The 22182-nt window shown below is 49.7% G+C and overlaps 2 protein-coding genes across 3 annotated transcripts in view; both read right to left on the minus strand.

Annotated features, from left to right (window-relative positions):
- Positions 1-34: 34 nt before the first annotated feature.
- Positions 35-11825, minus strand: TXLNA (taxilin alpha). 2 transcript variants are annotated; one of them, XM_047083784.1, is made up of 11 exons: positions 11732-11825; positions 10937-11146; positions 9978-10316; positions 8445-8536; positions 5164-5334; positions 3612-3806; positions 2870-2989; positions 2561-2635; positions 1966-2058; positions 1461-1556; positions 35-743 (listed from the first exon to the last, which is right to left on the minus strand). In XM_047083784.1, exons 2-11 carry the CDS (start codon positions 11112-11114, stop codon positions 417-419), a joined length of 1686 nt encoding a protein of 561 aa, XP_046939740.1. In that variant the 5' UTR covers positions 11115-11146; positions 11732-11825; the 3' UTR covers positions 35-416. The 2 variants fall into 2 exon arrangements, with proteins under 2 accessions (XP_046939740.1, XP_046939741.1); XM_047083785.1 differs by lacking the exon at positions 11732-11825 and having other exon boundaries at positions 10937-11449.
- A 2663-nt stretch (positions 11826-14488) lies between these two features.
- KPNA6 (karyopherin subunit alpha 6) overlaps positions 14489-22182 on the minus strand; it is a 66581-nt gene continuing 58887 nt past the window's right edge. The window contains exons 11-14 of the mRNA XM_047082982.1: positions 22006-22131; positions 21586-21713; positions 20361-20539; positions 14489-19746 (exon numbers count right to left, since the gene is read on the minus strand). Coding sequence (XP_046938938.1) covers positions 19559-19746; positions 20361-20539; positions 21586-21713; positions 22006-22131 — 621 coding nt within the window. The 3' untranslated portion in view covers positions 14489-19558. The remainder of the gene's footprint in view (positions 19747-20360; positions 20540-21585; positions 21714-22005; positions 22132-22182) is intronic.

A 22182-nucleotide genomic window follows, 5' to 3' on the forward strand; every position in this document is an offset into this window, starting at 1 on the left:
TGTCACTTGTCACGAGCCCTGAAGGGCAGGTCTAGGGAGGGGTCTAAGCCTCAAATCAGGCAGGGGAATGCTCAAGTCACTTGTCCTGCCAGCTCACTGTGACAGCAGCTACAGATGACAGCTCTTTTTTAAGACTCTCGAGCTCCTAGAAGAGCCAGTGACTTCACCTGTACACACCCCCACCTCCAGTGCAAGCCCACTTTACACTTACAGATAGAAATGTAGGAGGCCTTGCACATATGCCGTATGTATGTAAAACTGACCCACAAAATCCAAAACTGCGAAGTGTCAGATGCCAGCCAGGTCAGAGCACCCTGGGCCTCAGCACTGGACTGCTTGGCGGCGGGAGCCTTGCATGGGCCAGGCCTGGATGGGCGGCTTGCTCCCTTCCCAGCATGCCCCCCGTGCCAGGCTCCCTAGGCGGTGGTGGAGGTGGGCTCCTGGCGCCCTGCTTGGCCAAGTGTTTCTGTGCTTGGTGCTCCAGGGCAGCAAGGAGCTTCTGTGGCCCTTGGGGAGCTAGGTGACTGAGCCCCAGGCCCTTCACCACCGTGCTCCTTGGAGGCAGCTGAAGCCTCTGGCCTTTGCTCAGGGCCACCATCAGTGAGGGAGCCCTGGCCACCAGCACTCAGGTCCTGTACCCTTTTGTTCAGGTCATTGCGTTCTGTCTGCAGCGCCCGGCACAGCTTCTCCAGCCTCTGGATTTTTACCTGCAGGCCCTCCAGCTCCTTGTCCCGGAGTGTTTTCTAGGGGGAGAAATGGAGCCTTTAGTGCCATGCCATCAAGCCCCCATGCAACAGTACCTCTTGGTAGAAAACATCCACACTTGAATGATGCTGGGAGCAGACCAGAGTCAAAAGCTGGTCCCTTCCTAGGAAAACAGCCCTGGTGTGATGCCAAGACATGGCTGTAGGTTGGGGGCAGTGAGGTGCAGAGAGGGGGCATGACAGTGTGTTTCTCCATTTATCCACCAGATGACCTTGGCAAAGTTAAGACTTGGCTTTTGAGCCTACTCCCTTATCTGTTAAAATGGACTACTAACACCAACCTCACAGATCTTGAGAAGATTCGATGAACAGGCATTATCTAAATCATTCAGGAGGGTCTGGCATACGTAGCTACGCCAGCAGTTAGTTCCCTTCTCCTACATCTCAATCCACAAAATCAAAGTAGCTGAACTACTCTGCACATAAACTGTGTCCATCATTGTAGCCCTTAGTTTTTCCGTTCCTGTGTTTCTTTCTTCCATTTGTTCTCTTTGCTTCTACTGCAGACCTGCTACTGGGCTCACCATCTCCCACAGGGAAACAGCTGGCAGTGCCTTTGGACTTGGACAGATGGACACGTGAGTCCCAGCTTCACCTCGTGCCAGCTGCAGGACTTACTGGTCAAAGTAGAGGAAAGGGCCCAACACTCAAAAACTGCACCCGCCTCCCCCCAGCGGCAGAGCACACGCAGCCCACCTCCTCAGCCATCTCAAGCAGGGCCTTGTTGCTGCTCTCCCACCGGGACCGATACATGGTGGTTTCTTTCTCCAGCTTCTTGATCTTCTTAGTCATCTGGGTTATGGGGCAGACAGAAGGAAATGGTCAGGGGCCAGACTGTCTACACATCTGTGTCTCCAAGGTGGGGGAACAGTCCTGAGGGAGCAAGGCATTACAGGGCAGAGTCGGTGCCTTTGGTGCCACACCAGGACATCTCAAGTGCCACCACCAATAACAGAAAATGACAAGGCTGCCCCTTCCCCTCGGACAACCTGAAGGATGCACATATCAGTGATGCTTGAGGGAGTGGAAAGGTTCTGATGCCTCCTTATAGCTCACCTTTGCTGACAATCACACTGTTACTGTAAACAGCTCCCCACACAAAGCACCCCAGGGGCTGGGGCTTCCTGACGATAGGCCCAGTGCTCAATTCTGAATGAAGCAACTTGTGCCCTGGAGCCATATGTAGTCTGGACACTGTTACCTTTTCCATCTCCTGCTTGAATGTGGTGAACACCTCACTGCTTTTGGAAAGAGTGTTCTGGAACTCTTCAAACTTCTCTGTGTACAGGGCAAGCTGGATGAAAAAGAAGTCCAAAGATTAGGCTTCTCCGGGGGGCACTTCTGGTTAACACGGTCAGATCCACACTTGGACCTCTGACCTGACAATTCTATTGAGGTACCCTTTTTCTTTAAAGCAAAAAACTGTGTATTTGGAAGGACAGAATCCAAGATGCTAAGCCTGGAAAGCAGGATTTATGCTGCCTTACATTTTGCCTTTATGTTTGTTTTCAAACTTTCCTTCGGAAATTAAGTACAACTTATGTAGTTAAAAACAACCATCGCATCGCTGCCTCCTCAAAAGTAGCACACGCTTCCAACTAGGAACGAGGTCCTTCAAGCTCACCTAGCCACCTGGTCACCACCACAGGTGCCTGGCGGGTCCAGAGGGAACAAAGGCTCAGCAAGGTCACACAGCAGTCAAAGTGGTCCTAGAACGAGGGTCCTATTTCCCTCCCCCAGGATGGATCCCAGCGAGGGGCCTCAGATGCACAGGGTCAGGACACACACGGTCTCACCTGCTGCTTCAGGTGGGTCTCCTGCTGCTTCATCAGCTCACACATCCTCTGGGATTCCACTGCCTCTTTGAGGAGCTGTTTCCAAGACAGGACCCCGGATCCTGTCAGAAACCCCTAGGGGCTGTTTGGCCTTTTTAAGCCACATGCCCCAGAGCCCGCCGAGGCTTCCTGCTCTCAGACTGCTATCTGAGGGAAAAGTGTCCTGGTCTGGCCAGGCGGCAGCCTCTCCCTTACCAGCTTAACTATGAGCTGAGCTGGAACCCAACCCACCTCATCCCAGACCCTCCACCCCCGGGGCCCGAGCCTCACAAAATCCTTCTCCCGCTGGTGCCTCTCCTCGGCCTCCTTCAGCATCTCCTGGGCCTGCTGGAGCTTGGCGTCCACCAGCTGCTGCTGCAGGTCCTTGTGTTTGAAGACTTTGTCGATGTGCTGCAGGAAAGCACGGTGGGAGGGCCACCTGTCAGCGGCGCCCTTTCTCAGGGAGGCCTGGCGGCTGCAGAGGCAAGGGTCTCCTGCCCATCCTCCCATCTCGCTCTGACTCCCACATCTACCATAGCACGTGGGCCCCAGATCCCCAGAAGACCTACTTCCCAACCTCACCTTGTTTCTCTCCAGTCAGTCCTGGGTGTGCACAGGGATGAAATCGGCTCCCAGGAAGCCAAGAAATGAATACCCTCAAACCTCCAGCCCCAAGAGTTCACTCCGCTGGGCTAACAACCCTCCCTTTTGGGGCCCGACTCCCTTGTAGATGGGAAGAAAGGACAGAAACGACACCTCCACCAACACAACGGCTTAGCTCAGTTGGCAAAGACCTGCCCCACCTACAAAGATTAGATGTGCACGTTTCAAGGAGTGGCAGTCCTAACTGCTGGAGGAGCCCTGGGAGCCGGGACCAGGTGAGAGGGTAAGAACGGAGAGAAGGTGATGGACTCAAGTACTACTTCAGAGGTCAAAGCAACTGACAAAAAGGAACGTGGGGATTTTATATACTTTTTGGACAGTGAAGGAGAGGTGGCTGGGAGACGGGTGATGGCTGTGAGGGACACCTCACCTCCTCCCGCAGTTCATACTGCTCGATCAGCTTCTTGAGCCTCTCGGCCAGCTCCATGTTCTCCTGGCGGAGCTTGGAATTGCGCTCATTGTGCTGCTCCATCTGCAGCTGAATGTCATTGAGTGTCACCTGGAAGTGTGAGGTCACCTCCTTGCGTTTCTCCTCTTCTTCCCGGGCCCGCTGCACACCTTCTTCCTGGGCAGAGAAGTCAGCCCCAGCTTCATCACCCGCTGCTCCCCAGCCAGCAATGGTCTGTACCAACAACCCCCCCTGCTCTCCAAGTCAGGAGCAGCCAGGTTCCAAGAAGTCATGCAAAAAGGGCTCCTAACGAACCCGTCTATCAGGTGACATCAAGTGAGAGATTGTCTTCCTAGAAAAACGCAGGCATACATGTAACTGCCATTCTAAAGCAGCCTAGATCTCCCGAAGCCCTTTCTTCCACACCTCAGGTTAAGAAGTCTTAATTTTTGTGCTTTCATCTCTCCCCTCCCCACCCCCAACCAACTCAAATGCAGTAATCCCAGGGTTGGCTAGACTGTGCAGAATCAGGCACGCAGACATATTGGCAGGAAGGCCATCTGGCTAAACCATTAACGTTTCCAACGTGCATGCTCTTTGACCCAGACATTTCACTTCTGAGACTTATCCTATGGATAAATTCTATATAATTAGCCAGGGATATATGTACCAAGAATTTTCACTTTGCTCTACTAACGTTAATAGTGAAAAATTAGAAAAAACCCCAGCGATTCCTTAACTAAGGCACTGATGAAATACAGTATATCCATACAACAGTGCTGTTAAAAATGAGTTACTCCTAAATTGATAAGGAAAGAGAGGCATTCGTTATGCAAAGTGACAAAACGAAACAGAGTATGAAACAATAGAAGTATAGCTATTTCATTTAGAAAATTGTATATAAGACTACATACGTGTTCAGGAAAGTCTAAAGTCTGTACGTAAACTTACATGTAAGTAGTTACTTCCCAGCACTTTCTGCGGGACACTGGGGTTGAGGAGGGTGGGCAACCGTCACCTTTGTTATACTTTTGTCACCTCTGAATCTCTCACATCAAGTTTATGTTAAAGTTGAAATGTTTTCAAAGACAAACTAAAAATGAGCAAAACAAGTTGCAAACTACCACATATTTGCCAACCCAAATCTGTGAGGAATAAAGGATACACATAAAACCGCCTCCAGAGGTCACAGCAGTGACTAGGCTGTGACCACATGAACCTCCTCCTAGGAGAGGCAGAACCGGGAGAAAAGAGCCAGCATCCGGGACTGCTGGAATCTGCAAGAGGAGCCACCCGGCAGCGCAGGGCCCCGGCCTCCCTGCCAACTGCTAAGGAACGGAGCGGTGCTGAAGCCCTGCGTCCTGGGCTCCCTCAGCACCTCGGCCCTCACCTTACGGGATACTAGTCCAGGTCAAGTGGTGACTAGATGCTCTAAGGTAGGGCGCCGCTGGGGACATCTAGTTCTCTGCTCCAAGCCCGCGCTACTTGCTGAGGGCAAAGCCCATCAGAGAGGAGCTGTGGGGGGAGTGCCCACCTTGAGGGAGCGGTTGTGGCGCTGCAGCTCGCGGCACAGGCTCTCCAGCTTGCTGCGGGCCAGCACGGCCTTGCTGTGCTCCCCACGTAGGTGGTCCTTCTCCTGCACCAGCTGGCTCTGCTTCTTCTGTAGCAGCTTCATCTGCTTCTGGGAGTTCCGATGCTCCTCCAGCTGGGGGCAGGGAGGGCAAGTAAGTGCCCCGTGGGACTCTTCCCAAGGGCCCCTCCCCAACCCCATCTCCCGACCCTGGCTGTAACCGCTCCAGCTGGACGTGGTCCGGGAGCTTTACACACTTCGATAAACCCAGAGGCCCCATCTCGAGGACACAGAGACAAGTGCCCAGGACAAGCAGGGGTGCAGATCCCAGTTTCTGTGACTGCTCTGACTCAAGAAACAGCTCTCAAGACTCTCAGGCCATTACACTCCCTCAACTCTTGGGACACTCATGCCCTCAGACGAGATCTCCTGCCACCCCCTCCTTGTACTCACTAGACCCATCACTCCCTCTTGCTACCCCGAGACTTAGCACCACTTCTCTCACCACGATTGCTGTTATCATTTTGGTCTTACATTATGGACAGACCTTAACTTCGTCCTCAGACCCTGTCCTCTCCGCAGATCAGCTTCCCTCCCATGAGCCTATTCAACGCAGCTACAGTGTGACTCAGTTATGTAATTACAGTTTTTCTAGTGGCTACAATAAAAAGGTAAAAAGTAGGGGCGCCTGGGTGGCTCAATCGGTTAAGTGTCCAACTTTGGTTCAGGCCATGATCTCATGGTTCATGAGTTTGAGCCCCGTGTTGGGCTCTTTGCTGACAGCTCGGAGCCTGGAGCCTGTTTCAGTCTGTGTCCCTCTCTCTCTCTGCCCCTCTCCTGCTCACACTGTGTCTCTCTCTCTCTCTCGCTCCCAAAAATGAATAAATGTTAAAAAAAAAAAAATTAAAAAGGTAAAAAGTAGATGAAATTAACATTAGTAAAATATTTACTTAATCTAATACCTGAATATTTTAATTTCAACCCGAGATCAACGCAAAACACTGGAGATATTTAATTCTTCCCCTTTCCTCAGGTGTTTCAAATCTGATGTGTATCTTACAACACTTACAACACATCCAAACTCAGACGAGGCGTACTTCAATTGGCCAGTGCTTACTGTCCTGGACAGTCAGGTCTAGACTTTGTCATTACCCAGAAGCACATGCACCTCCCTTATCTCATCCCAGGGCAGGACCAACTATAACCTATCATTCTAGCTCATTCCAATATCTGTGGACCCAGAAATTCTACCATGCTGGACCTCCAACTCAATGACCCAACCATCCTTTCACTTTCCTTGAACCCTTCTTTATTTTATATGTAAAACATGTATAATAAAAGTGTATTTTGAGAGAGAGAAAGAGTGTGTGTGCATGCATGTGTGAGCAGGAGAGAGGCAGAGAGAGAGGGAGGGAGGGAGAGAATTTTAATCAGGCTCCACACTCAGCCTGACACAGGGCTCAATCCAACAACCCTGGGATCATGACCTGAGCCAAAATCAATGCTTAACCGACTGAGCCACACAGGGGTCCCAAACCCTCCTTTAAGTGACCACCGACCTTCTCACCTGGCTTAGATTTCTTACATCCTCAACTCTCTTGCCCCCTTTTCCTGATAAACCCCAACCCTGATATATCAACCTTCTGAGTCCTCTGCACTGGCACTGAACCAGCCCTGCCTGAAGAATTGCACTTTAAATTTGTGACCACCCCTCTGGGGAAGACCCTCGTCTGCCTCGCAGCCCAACTACATCCCTCCTGTCACTCATACTCCTCTTCCAGACAACTACTTCTTTTCTTTTTTTAGTATTTATTTTTGAGAGACAGAGCACAAGCAGAGGAGGAGCAGAGACAGAGAGGGAGACACAGAATCCGAAGCAGGCTCCAGGCTCCAAGCTGTCAGCATAGATGTGGGGCCTGAACCCACCCACTGTGAGATCGTGACCTGAGCCAAAGCCAGACGCTTAACAGACTGAGCCACCCAGGTGCCCCCAGACAACTATCTCCTCCTCCTTTTCACCTCTCCTCAGCCCCAGCAGGGAGATCCCATCTCCCTGGGAACAGAAGCAACCAGAGGGGGTGGCACAAGCTACACCCCTGCCCATCCACCTCCACCTGCTCTCTCCTCCAGTCACCGGGCCCCAGGCGTGCTTCCCACCACAGCCGACCCTCTCCTCATGCTCTGGCCCTTACCTCCTCGTCTACTTGAGAACATCACCCTAGTGACTCAGCTCCTCCTCTCTGGCTTCATCAATCGTTCCCTAGCTGGCTCATTCTGAAGGGGTGCTATCTTTTTCATACCTTGTCCTTTATTTAGTGGTTATAATAACCCCAGTAGGCAGATGCGATTTTCCCCATTTTACAAATGAGACCACTTCTCTATAGAATTCCAGGTAATAAATGTAAATGGAATGAAAGAATTTAAAAATAAGTAGTTAGGCAATGACCCTCAGTGGATGAATCCGTTCACTCAAATTCTGATGGAAACCTGTCAAGGGAGGAACCTGGCTGGCCCCACCTGAACCCAGTGGACAATCTTCCATCACTGAAAGTGGGAGCAGCACACTCTGTTTCTCTACAGAGGACCATTTATGAAGAGTTCTGATCAAAAGAGCTGAACTCAGATCGGATCAAGCTTCTACAGCTGATTTCCATTTTATCTACAGGAGGTAAAGGGACAAGTTAAATGCTACCACCAAGTGAGAAAGTCAGATACCCTACAGAATAAGTGACCTGCAATAAATCAATGTCATAGGGAAAACAGTGGGCAGTAAGATGAAGACTGTTTTGGAGTAAAAGGAAAAAAAAGTTAAGGACCCAAAGTATTAAATAGACCTCCTCTGGCCCGACTGTCACCAAACTGATATTTTAAACAACTGGGGAAATTTGTGTACTAAAGAACATCACACGATTAATGCTAGTCTTGTCAAGTGTGATGACGACGGCACTGTGCGTTTCCATATTTTGGGGAGATGTACACTGAAGCACACAGGGGTGAGCTGACACGGTGTCTGGCACGGTGGCCAGGCAGCTAGGGCTCGACCACTGGAATGTGAAGCTTCTCCTCTTACAGTCAGCCTGGAAGAGGCCGGCTGGGACTTGACTCCCCACTTAACAGATGGGGAAAAGACTCAAAGAGGTTGAAGAGCAATTAAGCCACCCACCTGCCCCTGCACCCTCCACCCCATGCCAGGTGGCCTGCTGACTTTCCAAGGCAGGGCGGGTGCAAGAAGGGGGAGAACTGACCAGTTCAGCATACTTCTTGCACAGAGCTGCCAGCTTCTCCTCTGGGGTGCTCAGCGTGTTCAGTGTCTGCATCAGCAACGTGATCTCCTTCCCTGCAAAGCACAGGGAGCAAAAAAATGTACCCCCTTCTCTGGGGGTCTCCCCAGGCCTGGGCCCACACTCTTCCGCAGCCCTCTCTCCTCATACTTTACACTTCTGTTTGTTGAACTGGCTGCCGACCCGTCAGACCGTGTGCTTTATGAGGTTTGCTGCCAACCCAATTCTGCCTATTGCTGTGGTCCCAGTACTGCCCGGTACCGTCCCCGGTGCCCACCTCAGAGGACATACTCAACAAATGCTTAATAAATGAATGACTGAATATATGTGAAGACTCCCTGGTGAACACCAGGGGTGGGAGCACAAAAGCTGCCTGCTCTACCAACAGGAGAAAAAAAAATGTCCCATCTGCAAATTACGTGCTGCTGTTTCAATGCAAGGAAGGCCCTCATGAAAGAAGGATGCAAAAAGGAAGAGGTCTCTTTGAGAACTACAAAACTCTCTTCAACAGAGGCAGTCAAATAGCGAACTTTATTTATTTTTTCCCTCCCCCACCCCTTCCAGACAGTGAACTTTAAAACACATATACCTTCCAATATTTGACTCTAAGAGTAAGTAACAACAAAAACAAACAAAAAACCTTCTTTCAATCAGGATGACAGGCAGGAGGTGGGGAAGCAGGGACTAAGACACGGATATAATATCACCTAACTTTGATTCTTTAACACACATTAGCCGCCCAACCCTCCAATGACTTCCCCTCACTGTGCCTGAGTCGAGTCTGCCTTCTGTCTCCCTGGAAGGCCGCTGTACATAGCACAGCATCAGGCTCCTGGAGTGTCAACCTTGGGAGGCTCCAAAAGATCGGTGCGGACACCGCAAAGCACATGTACACAGGCCAAATCCAACCCAAAGAGGGGTTTTGTTTGCCTCCTAGCATATTAGTTGTCAATTGCTAAAACTCCAGAGAAATTTCATGGCTGTACTTAGCTTGTAATGTTACATGCTATCAACAAACTGGGACCAAGTGGCAATCACCTCTTCGGATGAAGTAGGCGATGTCTTGGTCTTCATGGGGCCCTCTAACTTGGCTTATTTGAGTTTTCAACCCTGGTCTAGTCTAAATCTTATTGTAGACAAGTGAAAACTAAGGACCAGAAGGAGAAAGGTCTTGCCCAAGTTCACAGTGCAGGTCAGAGACAGTGCTGGCTGACATAGGAGCCCACTCGGGCCTCCTGCTCTCCATTTTCTCAAAGACAGAGAAAGCAGGCTAGATTTTGGTTCTTACTTCCTTCCAAGGCCAGAAGTCCCTATGCAACGAACAACTCACACACCTCTCTGTACTACGGCCTACAGCCCCAGTTTAGATCAAACTAATGTAACTTGCTGCTCTGGGAAGTAGTTTCCTCTGAATCCTGGCAGAGCAGGTTAGCCCAGGGAATGTTGGGTCCAAACTCCCCACCTTACCAGCCTCACAAGGAGCTGCCCTCTGCTCACCCAGACCCTTGGCTTTCTTCTTCTCCTGTGGCCTTCGGTGATCTCGGTCTCCGACCTCGTCACTTGCTCGGATCTCATCTGTGCCCGGCTCCCCTTTAGAGGTCTCCTTCTCACCATTGACTACTGGGGTCTCTGGCTCAGGCTCCCCATTCCTCGAGGCATAGGTCCGGGACTTGTCTGCATCTTCGGGTTCAGCAGGCTCACCTTGTGCCCCATCCTCACCTGGGCCCCCCTGATTGTTGTCTACACAATATGTACTCAGGATGTCTTCCAGCTGGCGGCTCAGCTCCTCAGAGACATCTCGGAGGGCCCCGGACTGAGCAGTTTTGGCTTGTGCTCCTACAGCAGGGCAGGACAAGGGGCAAAATGAAAAACAAGATGGTTACACCAGCAGTTGGAATTTCCAGGCCCAAACTTACTGGTTTGGGTTACATGTTGCCCACCTTCTTTAAGCATCAGTTTACTTACCTATAAAATGATACAGCTATGTCCTACTATTGCCCAACCACGTGTTTTGTGAGTGTCAAACAAATCAAGGAAATAAAGCATCCAGCACATAGCGCTGGCACACAGCTGGAGCTCAACGTCTAGTACATCCCCTTCTCCTCACTGCAAGAATTATTTCTTGCTATTAAAAAAGTTCCAGGAATGGCTCCAATATGAAGAGCAGTTACCCACTGGTGAATGAGGGGTTTCTAACCCGGGTTGGCTGGTTGGGTGTCTTCTTTGGCTGCCCCCTGATTTAATCCTGCCAGAGCCTTCTCTCAAGAGTTCTGTTCCAGTGCATACAGTGGGAGGCGCTATCACCCCCCCACCCTCCCCACTCCGGGAAGCTGTACGGATCTGGGGATGGGGGGGCGGGTGGCACAGACAGCGGCCAAGGCCTCTGACTCCAGAAGCTACCCTGGCGCACCACAAACTCCTCCCCCTGCCCGCTGGAAAGCAGAGCTGGCACACACCCTCAGTCTTCCCCGGAGCCTGGCTGGAAGAACCTTCGGCTTCTGTCGCAGGAGCCGACTGGCTGGGCCGCCCCTGGGCTCCCTCTGGTCCTGCTTCCGCTTGCCCCGGGTTGCTTTTTGCATTGGAAGTGTTGCCCGACTGCTTGGCAGCCCCATTCTTTTTGTCTTGGTTCTTCATTGTGGTCTGCGGTGCTAGGCTGGGCGCGGATCCTATAGAAACAAACACACTCTCTATTCTCCAGACTTCAATAGTCTTCACAGCCTAGACCCGAGATCCCGGTACCGGGTGCTCAGAGCTTCTTAGAACACGCCGGCCGGCCTTCACGGGAGGGAGCCAACGGTTCTGCCTCTGGCCAGTGAAGGAAGCTCGACGCGCCCAGGCAGGTTTGCAGAACGCCGCTCCAGAAGCGGGGCAGGCGAGGCCTCCTTTCTCGATCAAAGCCGCTTCTCGGCACTACACGACCCCCTCACTGCAGGCCCAGCGCGGGATAGGCTCAGGGCCGGAGACTGACGTGGCGGGACGCTCGATTCCCATCCCTCCCCCGGCCCCCAGGCCCCACGTGGGCCCCCCCGCGCGCGCAGCCACCCACGCCCCGCGCGCCCTCCAGCCGCGCGCACCGCCCGCCAGCGCATGCGCAAAGGCCTCAGCCCTGCCCCCCCCCCCCCCCCCCCGCCCCCCGTCCCCCGCCTGGCCTGAGTCCTCCCGCGGAATCGGCGTGAGTCCCACCACTGGCCGAGAGCGTTCAGGCCCACAGACCCTCTGGTCGCCTCGTTCCCCCAGACCGCTACACGAACCTCACTGCCGACGTTCCGACAGCTTCGCCCGCTCTGGCCTCGCACCGGAAACCCTGGGCAAACGCTGCCGGCCCAGCCGCCTTCTCCCGCTACAGCCAATCGATAGCCGGCACTCTCGCGGTGCTTGCTGGGAAAGATGAAGCGACGGCGGCCTCTGAGGTGGGGGAGTTGGGAAGGCGGGGGAGGGAAAGGACTACAAGTCCCGCCAGGCGCCGGGGCTGACGCCCCCATCTCCCAAGATGCAATGGAAAGAACTTTAGTCGTAGGAGCCGGATACCCAGGAGGTCTGAAAGGAGCTAGTCATTCTACACGGATACACGAGTCCAGCCCGTTTCTGTCATGCAGAAGTCCAAAGCCCTGCTACTGGCTGTTCTCTCCTGCAAGCCCCGACAAGCCTTACTCCCCTTTTGTGAACATCTATGACTAGGAGGAACTCCGAGGACAAGGGATAGAAGGAATTTTGGGCTGGGAATCTGGAGACATGCGTTCCAGTCCTAACTTCATCACTAATTTGCTGTGACCAGACAGTCTCTCCCAGGGCCTCATTTTCTGTATTCAAATGAAAACTCTTCATAACCATAGCAGTTCTTTGAGAGCTTACCGTGTGCTTTCCCGTCTACTAGCTTAATCCTCGTAACTACTTATCAAGAACAGTAGTATTTGTTATTCCCATTTGCATCTGAGGACAGTAAGGTAAAAGATAACTTTGTCACATCATTAATGAGTGGTTCAGGCAGGGATTCAAAAGCAGGAAGTCTGGCACCAGTACCCATTTTAACTACTGTTCAGTACCCTGATTCGTACCCAGGAGAAATAACCACGGCACACTTTCCCTGAGGATGAGTCAAGGTAATTTGTGAAATTATTTCCATCCCTTCTCCATTACTAGCCCTAGTCCTTCTTTGGAAGGGTCTGAGGGGCCTCTGCAAGCAGTTTGGCCACAGCAGATTCCTGAGCCTTTACTTTGACTGGCCCACCCTCTACAGACAAAATCCCAGTTGCACTGGGCTAAAGCGGGGGAGAACCCAAACTTTCTCCAAACGTGAGATCAGTTCTTTTTTCAGCTGCCTATAGATAAGAGAAAAACAGCCAACAACCCACGTGCCTGGAATTTAATGCCTAAATGGTTTGACTTTTGTTTCCAGCCAATTCTGTCCATGCCCTCTGCCTTTTTTGCTTCCAGTATACTCTCAATCTTTCCAGGATTTCCGTTTTTTCAGGTGCTATTCCAGCTTTCAAAATGCCCTTCTGGCAAAAACAGTATTTTTAGGCCCAGCACAAAGGCCACTTCACTTCAGAGCCTTCCCCGTGCTCTGCAGTCTGTCACAGCTCCTCGGTCTGGATAGAGCTCTGTAACAGCATAGTAATGGGATGTTGAAATTATTTGCTTACAAGTCAATGAACATTGTAAGAACTATTGGTTAAATTCTAGTCCTACAGCCTAGCATCAGTCTGGGGCAGTGAGGTTGAGAATGAAGTTGTGCAAATCGGGCATTGTTTTGGGGCTCTTCAAGATGTTCAGTATTTTCCTCAGTTAGACTGCAGGGCAATGCTCTTCCCCATCCCTTAGTCTGCTGTTTACCAGGTAACATTGAGTCAGTGTGGCTGAAGGTGGAACTCAAGCCAGAAGGGTTTGGAATCCAGGTCTCTGAGAACCAAGGCCCTGATTATTTCCAGACAAACATGTTGGAAATCTCTTGAGGAGGTAACATACAAATCAGGCCTTGATGGATTCCCATGGGAAGAGGGTGTTCTAGGCAGAGATAAAGGTATCATAAGAACAACATATGCATGGGGTGATGGGTGGAATAACGTAGCCGGAAGGATCAACAGTGGCCTACAGGGGCCAGCTGGGTAATGAGTAGGCAGGCAAGGAATAAGAAAATTTGAGAAACATGGGTTGAAAGTTATTTTCTCCTTTGCTGTAAAAGAAAATAGCAATATTAATACCTGCCAGTCAGTCAAGGAGACTGGAATGGTGGAGATTGTGGTAAAATAGAGCTCTTGCAGATTGTTTTCAAGCAGAAACTCAGACCCAGTAGTGCCAGCTTATTTTTCAAGATAGATCTTTAAAAAAAAAAAAAAAATGTTAGCAAGGGGGGCCCCTGGATGGCTCAGTCGGTTAAGCGTCTCTTTGATCTTGGCTCAGGTCATAATGTCGCGGTTCATGGGATCGAGCCCCGCGTCGGGCTCTGTGCTGAGTGTGGAGCCTGCTTGGGATTCTTTCCCTCCCTCTCCCTCAAAATAAACATTAAACATTAATAAACATTAAAATCCTCCTTTTGGGTTGAATCAGCTTTTTGGCTGCTTGTTTGTAATCTCTGTCCTGGAACTGATCTAAATGTGAGTAGGGCTCAAAGGGCTATGAGTGGGGCTGATAAAATGTCAAAATCCTATAAACTCTAGAAAATGCAAACTATTGTGACAGAACACACAGCAGTGGTTGCTGGGGGTTGGGTGGGGAGGAATTCCACAGGAGCTTGTGGAGAATTCTGGAAGTGATGGGATATGTTCACTGTCTTGATTGTGATGGTTTCATGGGTGCATATGTCAAAACTTATCAAGTTGTACATTTTAAATATGTACCATTTACTGTATGCCAATTATATCTCAATAAAGCAGATTTAAAAAAATTCTTTGTAGCAGGAGTAAGCTGCTGCAATCCTAATTCCATTGTTAGGCCCTAAGTTTAAACACCCTTTCCTCATTCACTTCCAAAAACTCCAGTTTAGGATCATTCCAAAGAAGACAATTTAGAACTTTGCAACAGGTTTTTATTTTTGCTTTATATCTAGTACAGTGTTTGAAACCTAAAGAAATACATTTTCTCTTCAAATTTGGATGTGTATATAAATATCATTTGTCTGGACTCAGCACACTCAATGCCACGGCTTCTTGGCCTATGTCTGCTCTGAAATCATCAAGCTTTGTCTGTCTACCCAGGGGCCCTGAGAACACGGAAAACAGCCAGAGTTTATAGTTTTTGGAAAACTAAAAGCAAATGAATTTGGAAAAAATAAACCAGTGAGGAAAAAGTTTCGATTCAGCTTCCTAGGGTCTTTAGCTGGGAACCCAAGCTGTTTTTGAAGGACATCCAGTCTGTCTTGGGTGGCTGGGACCTCATACCGCCTTCCCACCCCCCATGCTTCTTCAGTGGTTCAGTCAGATAGTTCCCACAGAAGCTGGCTAAAAGAGACAGTACCTAGCTCCAGGGCCTGAGAGTTCTTGTAGAGGTGGACTCATTAAAGACATCCTGAGTCGGAGGTTCCCAGCCAGTCTCTGGATCTGAGCTTTGACTTCCTTCACTGCCCCCAAGGCATGGCAGAGTTCTCTCTCCCCAAACCCAAGGGCTGAAAATCTAACCTACACAGGGGAGCAAGTCTGGCCGTTCAGGTATGTGCTAATGTGAACATCAGCACTGAGGCTGGCCCAGAAGTAGCACGGTAGGCCCAGACCCACTGGAGACCTTTGTAACACACTACACAAACCTTTTCCTGGGTGCTCTGGGCCCAACCCAAAAGTTAATGCTGACTCCCACACCTAGTTTTGATTCTACACATACCCCAGGCCTGATGCAAAATGCCATCTCCGAGGAAAAATAACAGCTTTAATTCACAGACTTGATTGATATGATGGACTTCAAATTCTTCCCTTATCGTGGTCTTAGTGTGGGGGTGGGGCTAGGGGGTAGACAGTGGGATGACTGAATCATTTATGAAGGCCTTGGCCAAAGAGCAGCTAGTGTCTACCACATGGATCCCCGCAGGGCCAAATTCTCAGCTTGCTGGCTTAACAAAAGAATTCAAAAGTTAAAACAAAAAATACTGGACAAGATTGGTCTACAATGTGAAATCCTAAACGGCTGTGGAAGAAACCTACTCTGAGCAAATTCTCAAGTCTCACGCACTCACTTCTAGGATAGTCCTAACTGGAAGATGTTGCTGCCGGTTATGAACACTTCCTATGGTTCAGCACACTAAGCCTTGCACCCTTCCCTCTTCCAGGGAGGCACAAAGGCACACACAGTCCTGAGGCCTCCAGCCAGTTCTCCTTACAGCTCCCTGCCTTCAACTCAAACTCCAGAATCTGAGCTCACAAGATGAATCTACTGAGGAGTCAGAGATGATGGATACCAAGCTGAATGAGTCTCAGGGAGGAGATGTGGCCAGAACAAATGAGCTGAGGCCTCCAAAGAAGGACACTGTGGGAAGAGGGGTAAGTACTGTTAGGTGTTCATCTCCTTCCCTTCTAGTCTGCTAGAATGGGTAACTCTACGATGTAGAGGAAAGGCAGGTAGTAGACATGAGAAAATGGAAATCCAGTTCATTCTGCTAAGACGGTTTTCATTTTAAACTGGTGTGGCTTGAGAGAAATAGAGTGTGCCTGAGAGCCTTCTTTTGCTCTTCCTTGACCAAGTACAGTAGCAGCTATAATCTGTGCAGTTTAGCTCCAAAAAACAGGGCTCTGGGAAAGTGGCTTCCAGGGCAAAGAGTAGGAGTAGGCCTAAGGGTTCTAGGTAAGGGGGGGGGGGGGGCGGGAGCAGACAGCAAGGGTTCCTGAAAGCTGAGGTCATCAATGCCTGCTCCTCCGAAGGGTCATTTGTACACAATGCCCCAAGTAACTAGGCTGGCCAGCTGAAAGTGGAACCCATGTGGTTCTACCGGAAGGCTGTAGCCAACACCAAGGTGAGGCAGTTAGCCACTGGGGATAGCTCAGAACTGAAGGCAGGTTTCTGAGATTAGAGACTTTATTAGTACTAGAGAAGATATAGGGGGTTGGATAACCAGAGGGGCTGGCAATAAAGAAAAGCTGGCACTGTTCAAAACAGTACTAGAACACTTGAGCTAAGAAGGCGGCTCCTTGTCCTCTAATCCACACCTAGATACCTCCACCTCCACCAGAGATCTTAAAATGGATAGACCAGCCATGTGCCAACATAGGGAGATTCTAAAAACATGTCTTTTCAGGCTATTCCCTACGACAGGCTGGGGAGCCCCTTCAGCCCTACAACATCCATTCAGAAATCCACCAAAAAGTGGCCTTCGACTTCACCAAGGCCAGGGTCTAGAGTCCAAGTGGGGGCTGCCCACAAAGAGTGGCTGTCAAGGCTGGGCCACAGAAATAATGTTTTGCTTCCCAAGAGGGCCAAAGGAGAGGAGGAGACAGAGAAGGTAGTATTACTGCCCCTGTGGGCTGGAAGAATCTTACCTGCTGGCTGAAAGGGTAGGTTAGAGGGAAATAATGGGAAAATATGGTCTGAGGAAGACACCAACAAAGGAAAGCTCCTAGAGGCCACTTTATCTGATGAGAAATCTGTCCTCATGTTGTGCCCTGGGAGACTTCACCTTTGAAGTCCTTGGAGAAAACTGGCTTTAAGCAGCAGCCAGAAGATCAAAAGAGAATCTTCCATCTGGTACAGGCCCCATATCTAAAGTGTAAGATTTTAGAGGCGCAGTTGGGAAAAGCAGGATGTGTATGTCTCACAAGAAAAATCTGGCCCCAATGTCAGGGACTCAACTATTGCTTGAGATGTATAAAATAGGTCCTACTAAAGTGCTTTGCCCTTTGGATAAGGATGGGGGGCATGCGCGGGGGGCGGGTGGCTTTTCTTTGAACTGTAGGAGAATAGTTTTGTGATGGAGTCAGCTGGCTAAATGACAAGGGTCCTGCCCCTTGCCTACTTGTGGGTTGGTAGTTGTCATTCTTAAGCTGAAGAATAGCATCTGACTCACTAAAGTGTAACAGCATTGGTGTGACTTTTTAGTGACAACCACAAGCCCCAAACCACCTTCCTTAGAAAATGGTTCTGGAGTTGGATCTCAACACTAGAAGGAGAGGGCAAATTCAAGACCAATGGCCGACAGTGAGCACCTAAACTTTAGATCTGTAAGCAGAGGGGTATAGGTTTAACCTGAGCCGGGGGGGATATGTGGGAACAGGAGCAAGAGTGGCACAGTCTCTGGGGAAGGGGAACTACAGCTTGGTGCAGGGACCCGACTGTGCCCACAGCTCCGCAGCTGGTCTACACTTAGCCAGCAGCTTTCTCCATCCTTCTCCCCAACAACTGGGCTCTACTATCCTGTAATCCACCAAAGCGCAGGCAAGCCACTGAAGCATCACTCTAGCTTTCCTCAAAGAGAAAAGGCATTAGGATTATAACTGTCACCAGGAAGGGCAAGACCCAAACCAGGTCCAAGAATTCCCAAACAGGAAAGATACCAGTGACTCTCACAAAAGTCCGGAGGCTGCTAAGTTCTGTGATAACTGGAGAAGCAGCCATGTGTGATAACTTATGTGGACAGGGCCTTTGAGACTGAATCTGAGAAGGCAGACTGCTTTTTGGGTTTCCTAATATAAGCAGGACGCTTAGCAGTAAGGACTAGAGTGGTAGACTTCACTGGGCCCTGGGGCCATCCTTGCTCCCTTCAGGTACTGGGACAATCAGACCAGGCTGACCTGCTATGTAAAGGTTCCAGCGCTAAGGGTTGGTCCCAGGTTGGTGGCCCAGAACCTAAGCAGAGAGGAAAAGGACCAAGCTCAGGCTCCCTGAGCAAAGGAGCTTCCCCATCTCTTTTTGGTCTTCCTCACAGTATCCTACTTCTAGAAATTACAGACAGTTCTTCCTCTTGAGACCAATTAAGATTGACCTACCTAATATATAGAATATAAAAAAATACAGAACTTTTTGACATTCTCTCCTTTGGAAGTAAAATATACATGATCCAACTATGGAAGAGGAAGAGGAAGAGGAAGAAGAAAGGCCAAAGGCAGGGATCCCTGGCTATCCCAATACATGACGCTCTCACTCCAGCCTCCTCTGCAACTTATGGGTCACCAGAGCAAGGACTTTCTCCTCAGGAGAGAGGAAGGCCCACAGCCCCCTGTCTCGTGCTTAGGAGAAAATACAGCTACCTCAGAGGTTCATTCAACTCCGAGGGGAATTTTCAAGTAAACAAATGAAGTTGGGTCGCACCATAGGAAGGTGGGTAGGAAACATGGGATCAGTAGCGACACATGGGAAGCCCCATCTGAAGGCCTGTGCTCCTCCCCTCCCCTCCCACTGGTGGACTTGCCCCTGGAGAGGGAAGGAGATCTCCCAAACTAAAGAGGTCTGGAAAGGGGTTAGAGAGAGGAAGGGGCCTTTGTCTCATGGTGACCTCCCCCTCAGCCTCTAGTCCCAGACCATGCTGGCAGCTGGGATTCCTAAAACCAGGAACTCATGGCTCTTGGAAAGAGCAATCTTAATACAAGAAAAATGTGCAAAAGAAAAAAAAAATTAAATAACTCAATCCAAGCATACAAGATTAATATTCTGTCAGAGCAAGAACACTTTGTTTTGGATTTCTCCCCTCCCCTCCCACCCCCCACCTCTGGAACATTCCATCTGCTCAAGTACCCAAGATAAGAGTTACACAGATCAGGGCAGAGAACTGGGAAGGATGAAGGAAGATAAAAGGGAAGGAAGTCACCACTAAAGAAAAAATAAAATTAAAAAAAGGTGCAAAATTGATTACCTCAGTCCTCCTTTGTCTACCCCTGGGGCTCCTGGGTTAAAGACATATGTGCAGCCAAAATATAGTGTAAGGAAGAAAAACCCAACACGTCCCCTTCTTGTCACAAAACCCAAATGTGAGCCTCAGATGGTTCTGTCTGTCCAGAGGGTGCTCCCTCCAGGGAAGGGGGCGGAGCAGGTCAAGAGCACAGTTTCCAGGGCAGCAGAGGTGTATGGTGGCTGATGATGGGGGGGCTGGTTTCCCGCCCACCAGAGGGCTGCTTTTCCGCTGGTTGGTGGTGCTTCCCATCCCCTCCCCTCCCCGGAGGCAGACATTATAGCTGGAAGCCCTCCATGGGGGCCTCAGGCTGCTGGAAGATGAACTGCTGTTGTGTCTCATCCACTTGGGGGGCCAGGCTGCTGTCATCATCTTCTACACCAAAGTAGTGCTCAATGAGGTCGAAGGCCTTCTGGTAGATCTCCTGGTTCTCATGGCTCTGGAGAAACTCAATTTTATCCAAGCCTATGGTGGCAAAAAGGAAGGAGGGACAAGAGTGAACTGTGATTGCTTTTCCACGGGGCCATGAAATATTTATCCGTTTTTCCTTCCTTGTGGTATGTTAATGTTTACCAACACAAGTAATATGATCAGATCTCTCTTTGACCCCAAAGAAGAGAATTAAGACCTTTTCCTAAAACTACATAACCCCATAGGAAAAAGCCCAAAATGTCAGCTATAAGCCAGAAGTTCTAGTCCTGATTCTGCTTTTAACTACCTGTGTGGCCTGGGCAAATCATTAGTTTCTCTAAAGTCGTAAGATGAGCACTCTTACTGGAACTTGCTAGACACTCAGCTGGAAGCATACCTTCCAGTGCCTGATTCTCTCATCAATTCTAGAGCTTTATTTTTGCATCTGTGCCATACCTACTTACTAGACAGAACCTATCAAAAAACAGAACTGATCTACTGCTCCTCAGAGGGAGAAGGATATGATGGGATAGAACTTTGCATTCAATGATGACCCCCCAAATCCCACAGCCTCACATGTATACTACTTTGGGGGCTCACAGTCCCTGGGTCATGACCTAGAACTTCTCTACTGAAGGCAGAGGTGAGGCTGGGGAGAGGGCACATACCATAGGCTTCCTCGATGAGGCCACAGTAGGGGTTGACCCCTGAGCCACTGCGCTTGCCCTCTTGCTCTCCAAGCCGAAGGATGTTCTCCAGCCCATTGAGGGCCACCTGCACAATCTTCGAATCCATCACAGTCAGCAAGTCACACAGGGGTTTGATGCAGCCCAGTGAGACCAGGTACCTAAGGGCAGAGACCGGGCAAGTTCTAAATTAACAAAGCGCAAGGGAGGTGCTAGGGAGGTGCTAGGCAGGTGCTGTGGGGCCTGTGGGCCTCCCTCACACATCAGGACTCTGAGCAACCCCCTCTTGCTAAGCCTTCACAACCACCTATCCTTTATCTCAGTCTCTCCATCCTCCCAATGCTCCAAGTCTAGTTCATTTCCATGGGGAAGGCTGTCATAGATTCCTCTCATCTCTAATGTCCCCTTAGTGTAATGTTACCACTCTGAACACATTGCTTCCCTGCTTAAAATTTTCAGTCCAAGCTCTACAGGCATGACAAAACAGACCCTCAACAATCAGGTTCCTACCCATCATCTCCCATCACCTCCCATCATTCTCTTCCAAGGACCCTACCTTCCAAATGTGTAAACATCTCCAAGTTTCTGATTCTTGTGCCTTTACTTATGCTTTTTCCTGTCCCAAAGGGCTTTTGCAACCCTGTGTCCTTCAAAGCTTAACCAATGGCTATCCCCCTTCTCCTAAGGCTTTAAATATGTTGAATCTATTCCTACTTCTCTTCCTGGGCCACAATCTGAGGGCAAAACACTTGTCCAGTTCCCATCACCCTTACTCATGTTGATAACGGAAACCAGAATCAAAGAACGCACACACATACAGTGGCTTTCTATTTGTTTCTCCCAAGTGTCACCCCCAAAAGTGATTTCCCAAAGAAGCTGTTGTGAATGAGCCACAGTTTGGTTCTCTTTCATTTATATGGATAATTGGGAATTACATGGATTTAAATTTCTCTGGAGAAAGAAGTAGAGGAGAAATGGATGTCTGTGTTATAGGTCTCTATTCTCTAGGAAGGAAAAGAAGTTCATGCTTTAGAGCAATCTATTCCAAATTTCAGTACCAATCTAGCATCTTACCAGTTAAACCAGCTGCTGGTTTAGATCTGGGGCATATCTATTCCAGAAAAGGCAGTTTAGCGGTCACTGCAGACCATGAACCAAGAAGAACAGTATACATACCACTCAAGACAATGAAAAATGAATGTGATACCTGATCTGCTCAGGGGTTCCTCCTGATGTGGCATTGGTGATGGCCCAGGCTGCCTCTTTCCTTGTACGGAACTCTGCTTTCTGAAGGATTTCGATCAACACAGGGAAGATATTTGCATCTATGACAGCCTGAGAGAAGATGGGGAGCAGGGTAGAGAGAAAGTCACTTCAAAAAGAGTAAGCAAGTCTAGCCTACAAAATCAGTTATGATTCAGACATCTTCCTCTTCCTGGGAATCCTCTGTTCTCCCCGTAGAGAAGCTACAGAGGAGCCTGGCTTCTTAGAAAGAATCTTTAATAGCACATACTGGCCCCAATTTCTAAAGGGAAAGAAATTCTTTCTTCTGGAAGCAAATAACCCACAACTGCTCAAGTTCCCATGCCTTCCCATCTGCTCCTGCCCTCCCCTCCACTACTTGTACCTGTATTTGAGCCCTGTTGCCAGCAGTGATATTTGAAATGGTCCAGCAAGCTTCCTTCCGGATTGACTCCTTGGGGCTGCTCAGCAAGTGGAGGAGGCAAGGGAGGGCTGAACAGTTAAGAATGACCTAGAACACCAAAAGCACAGGCAATAAAAGAAAAATTAGGTAAACTGGACT

Source organism: Lynx rufus, unplaced genomic scaffold, assembly GCF_022079265.1.
Source record: "Lynx rufus isolate CCGP_SWC_20201006 ecotype Redwood Valley unplaced genomic scaffold, mLynRuf1.p SCAF_2, whole genome shotgun sequence".
Taxonomy (NCBI): Eukaryota; Metazoa; Chordata; class Mammalia; order Carnivora; family Felidae; genus Lynx; species Lynx rufus.

What these genes read in the sequence shown, in the direction of transcription:
- TXLNA (XM_047083784.1), bottom strand. Translation starts at nt 11,114, where the DNA reads ATGAAGAACCAAGACAAAAAGAATGGGGCTGCCAAGCAGTCGGGCAAC. An exon ending in ACCAGCGGGAGAAGGATTTT is followed by an intron (nt 2,636 to 2,869) that starts GTGAGGCTCGGG and finishes TCTTGGAAACAG; the next exon opens with CTCCTCAAAGAGGCAGTGGA. An exon ending in TCAAGCAGGAGATGGAAAAG is followed by an intron (nt 1,557 to 1,965) that starts GTAACAGTGTCC and finishes CCCATAACCCAG; the next exon opens with ATGACTAAGAAGATCAAGAA.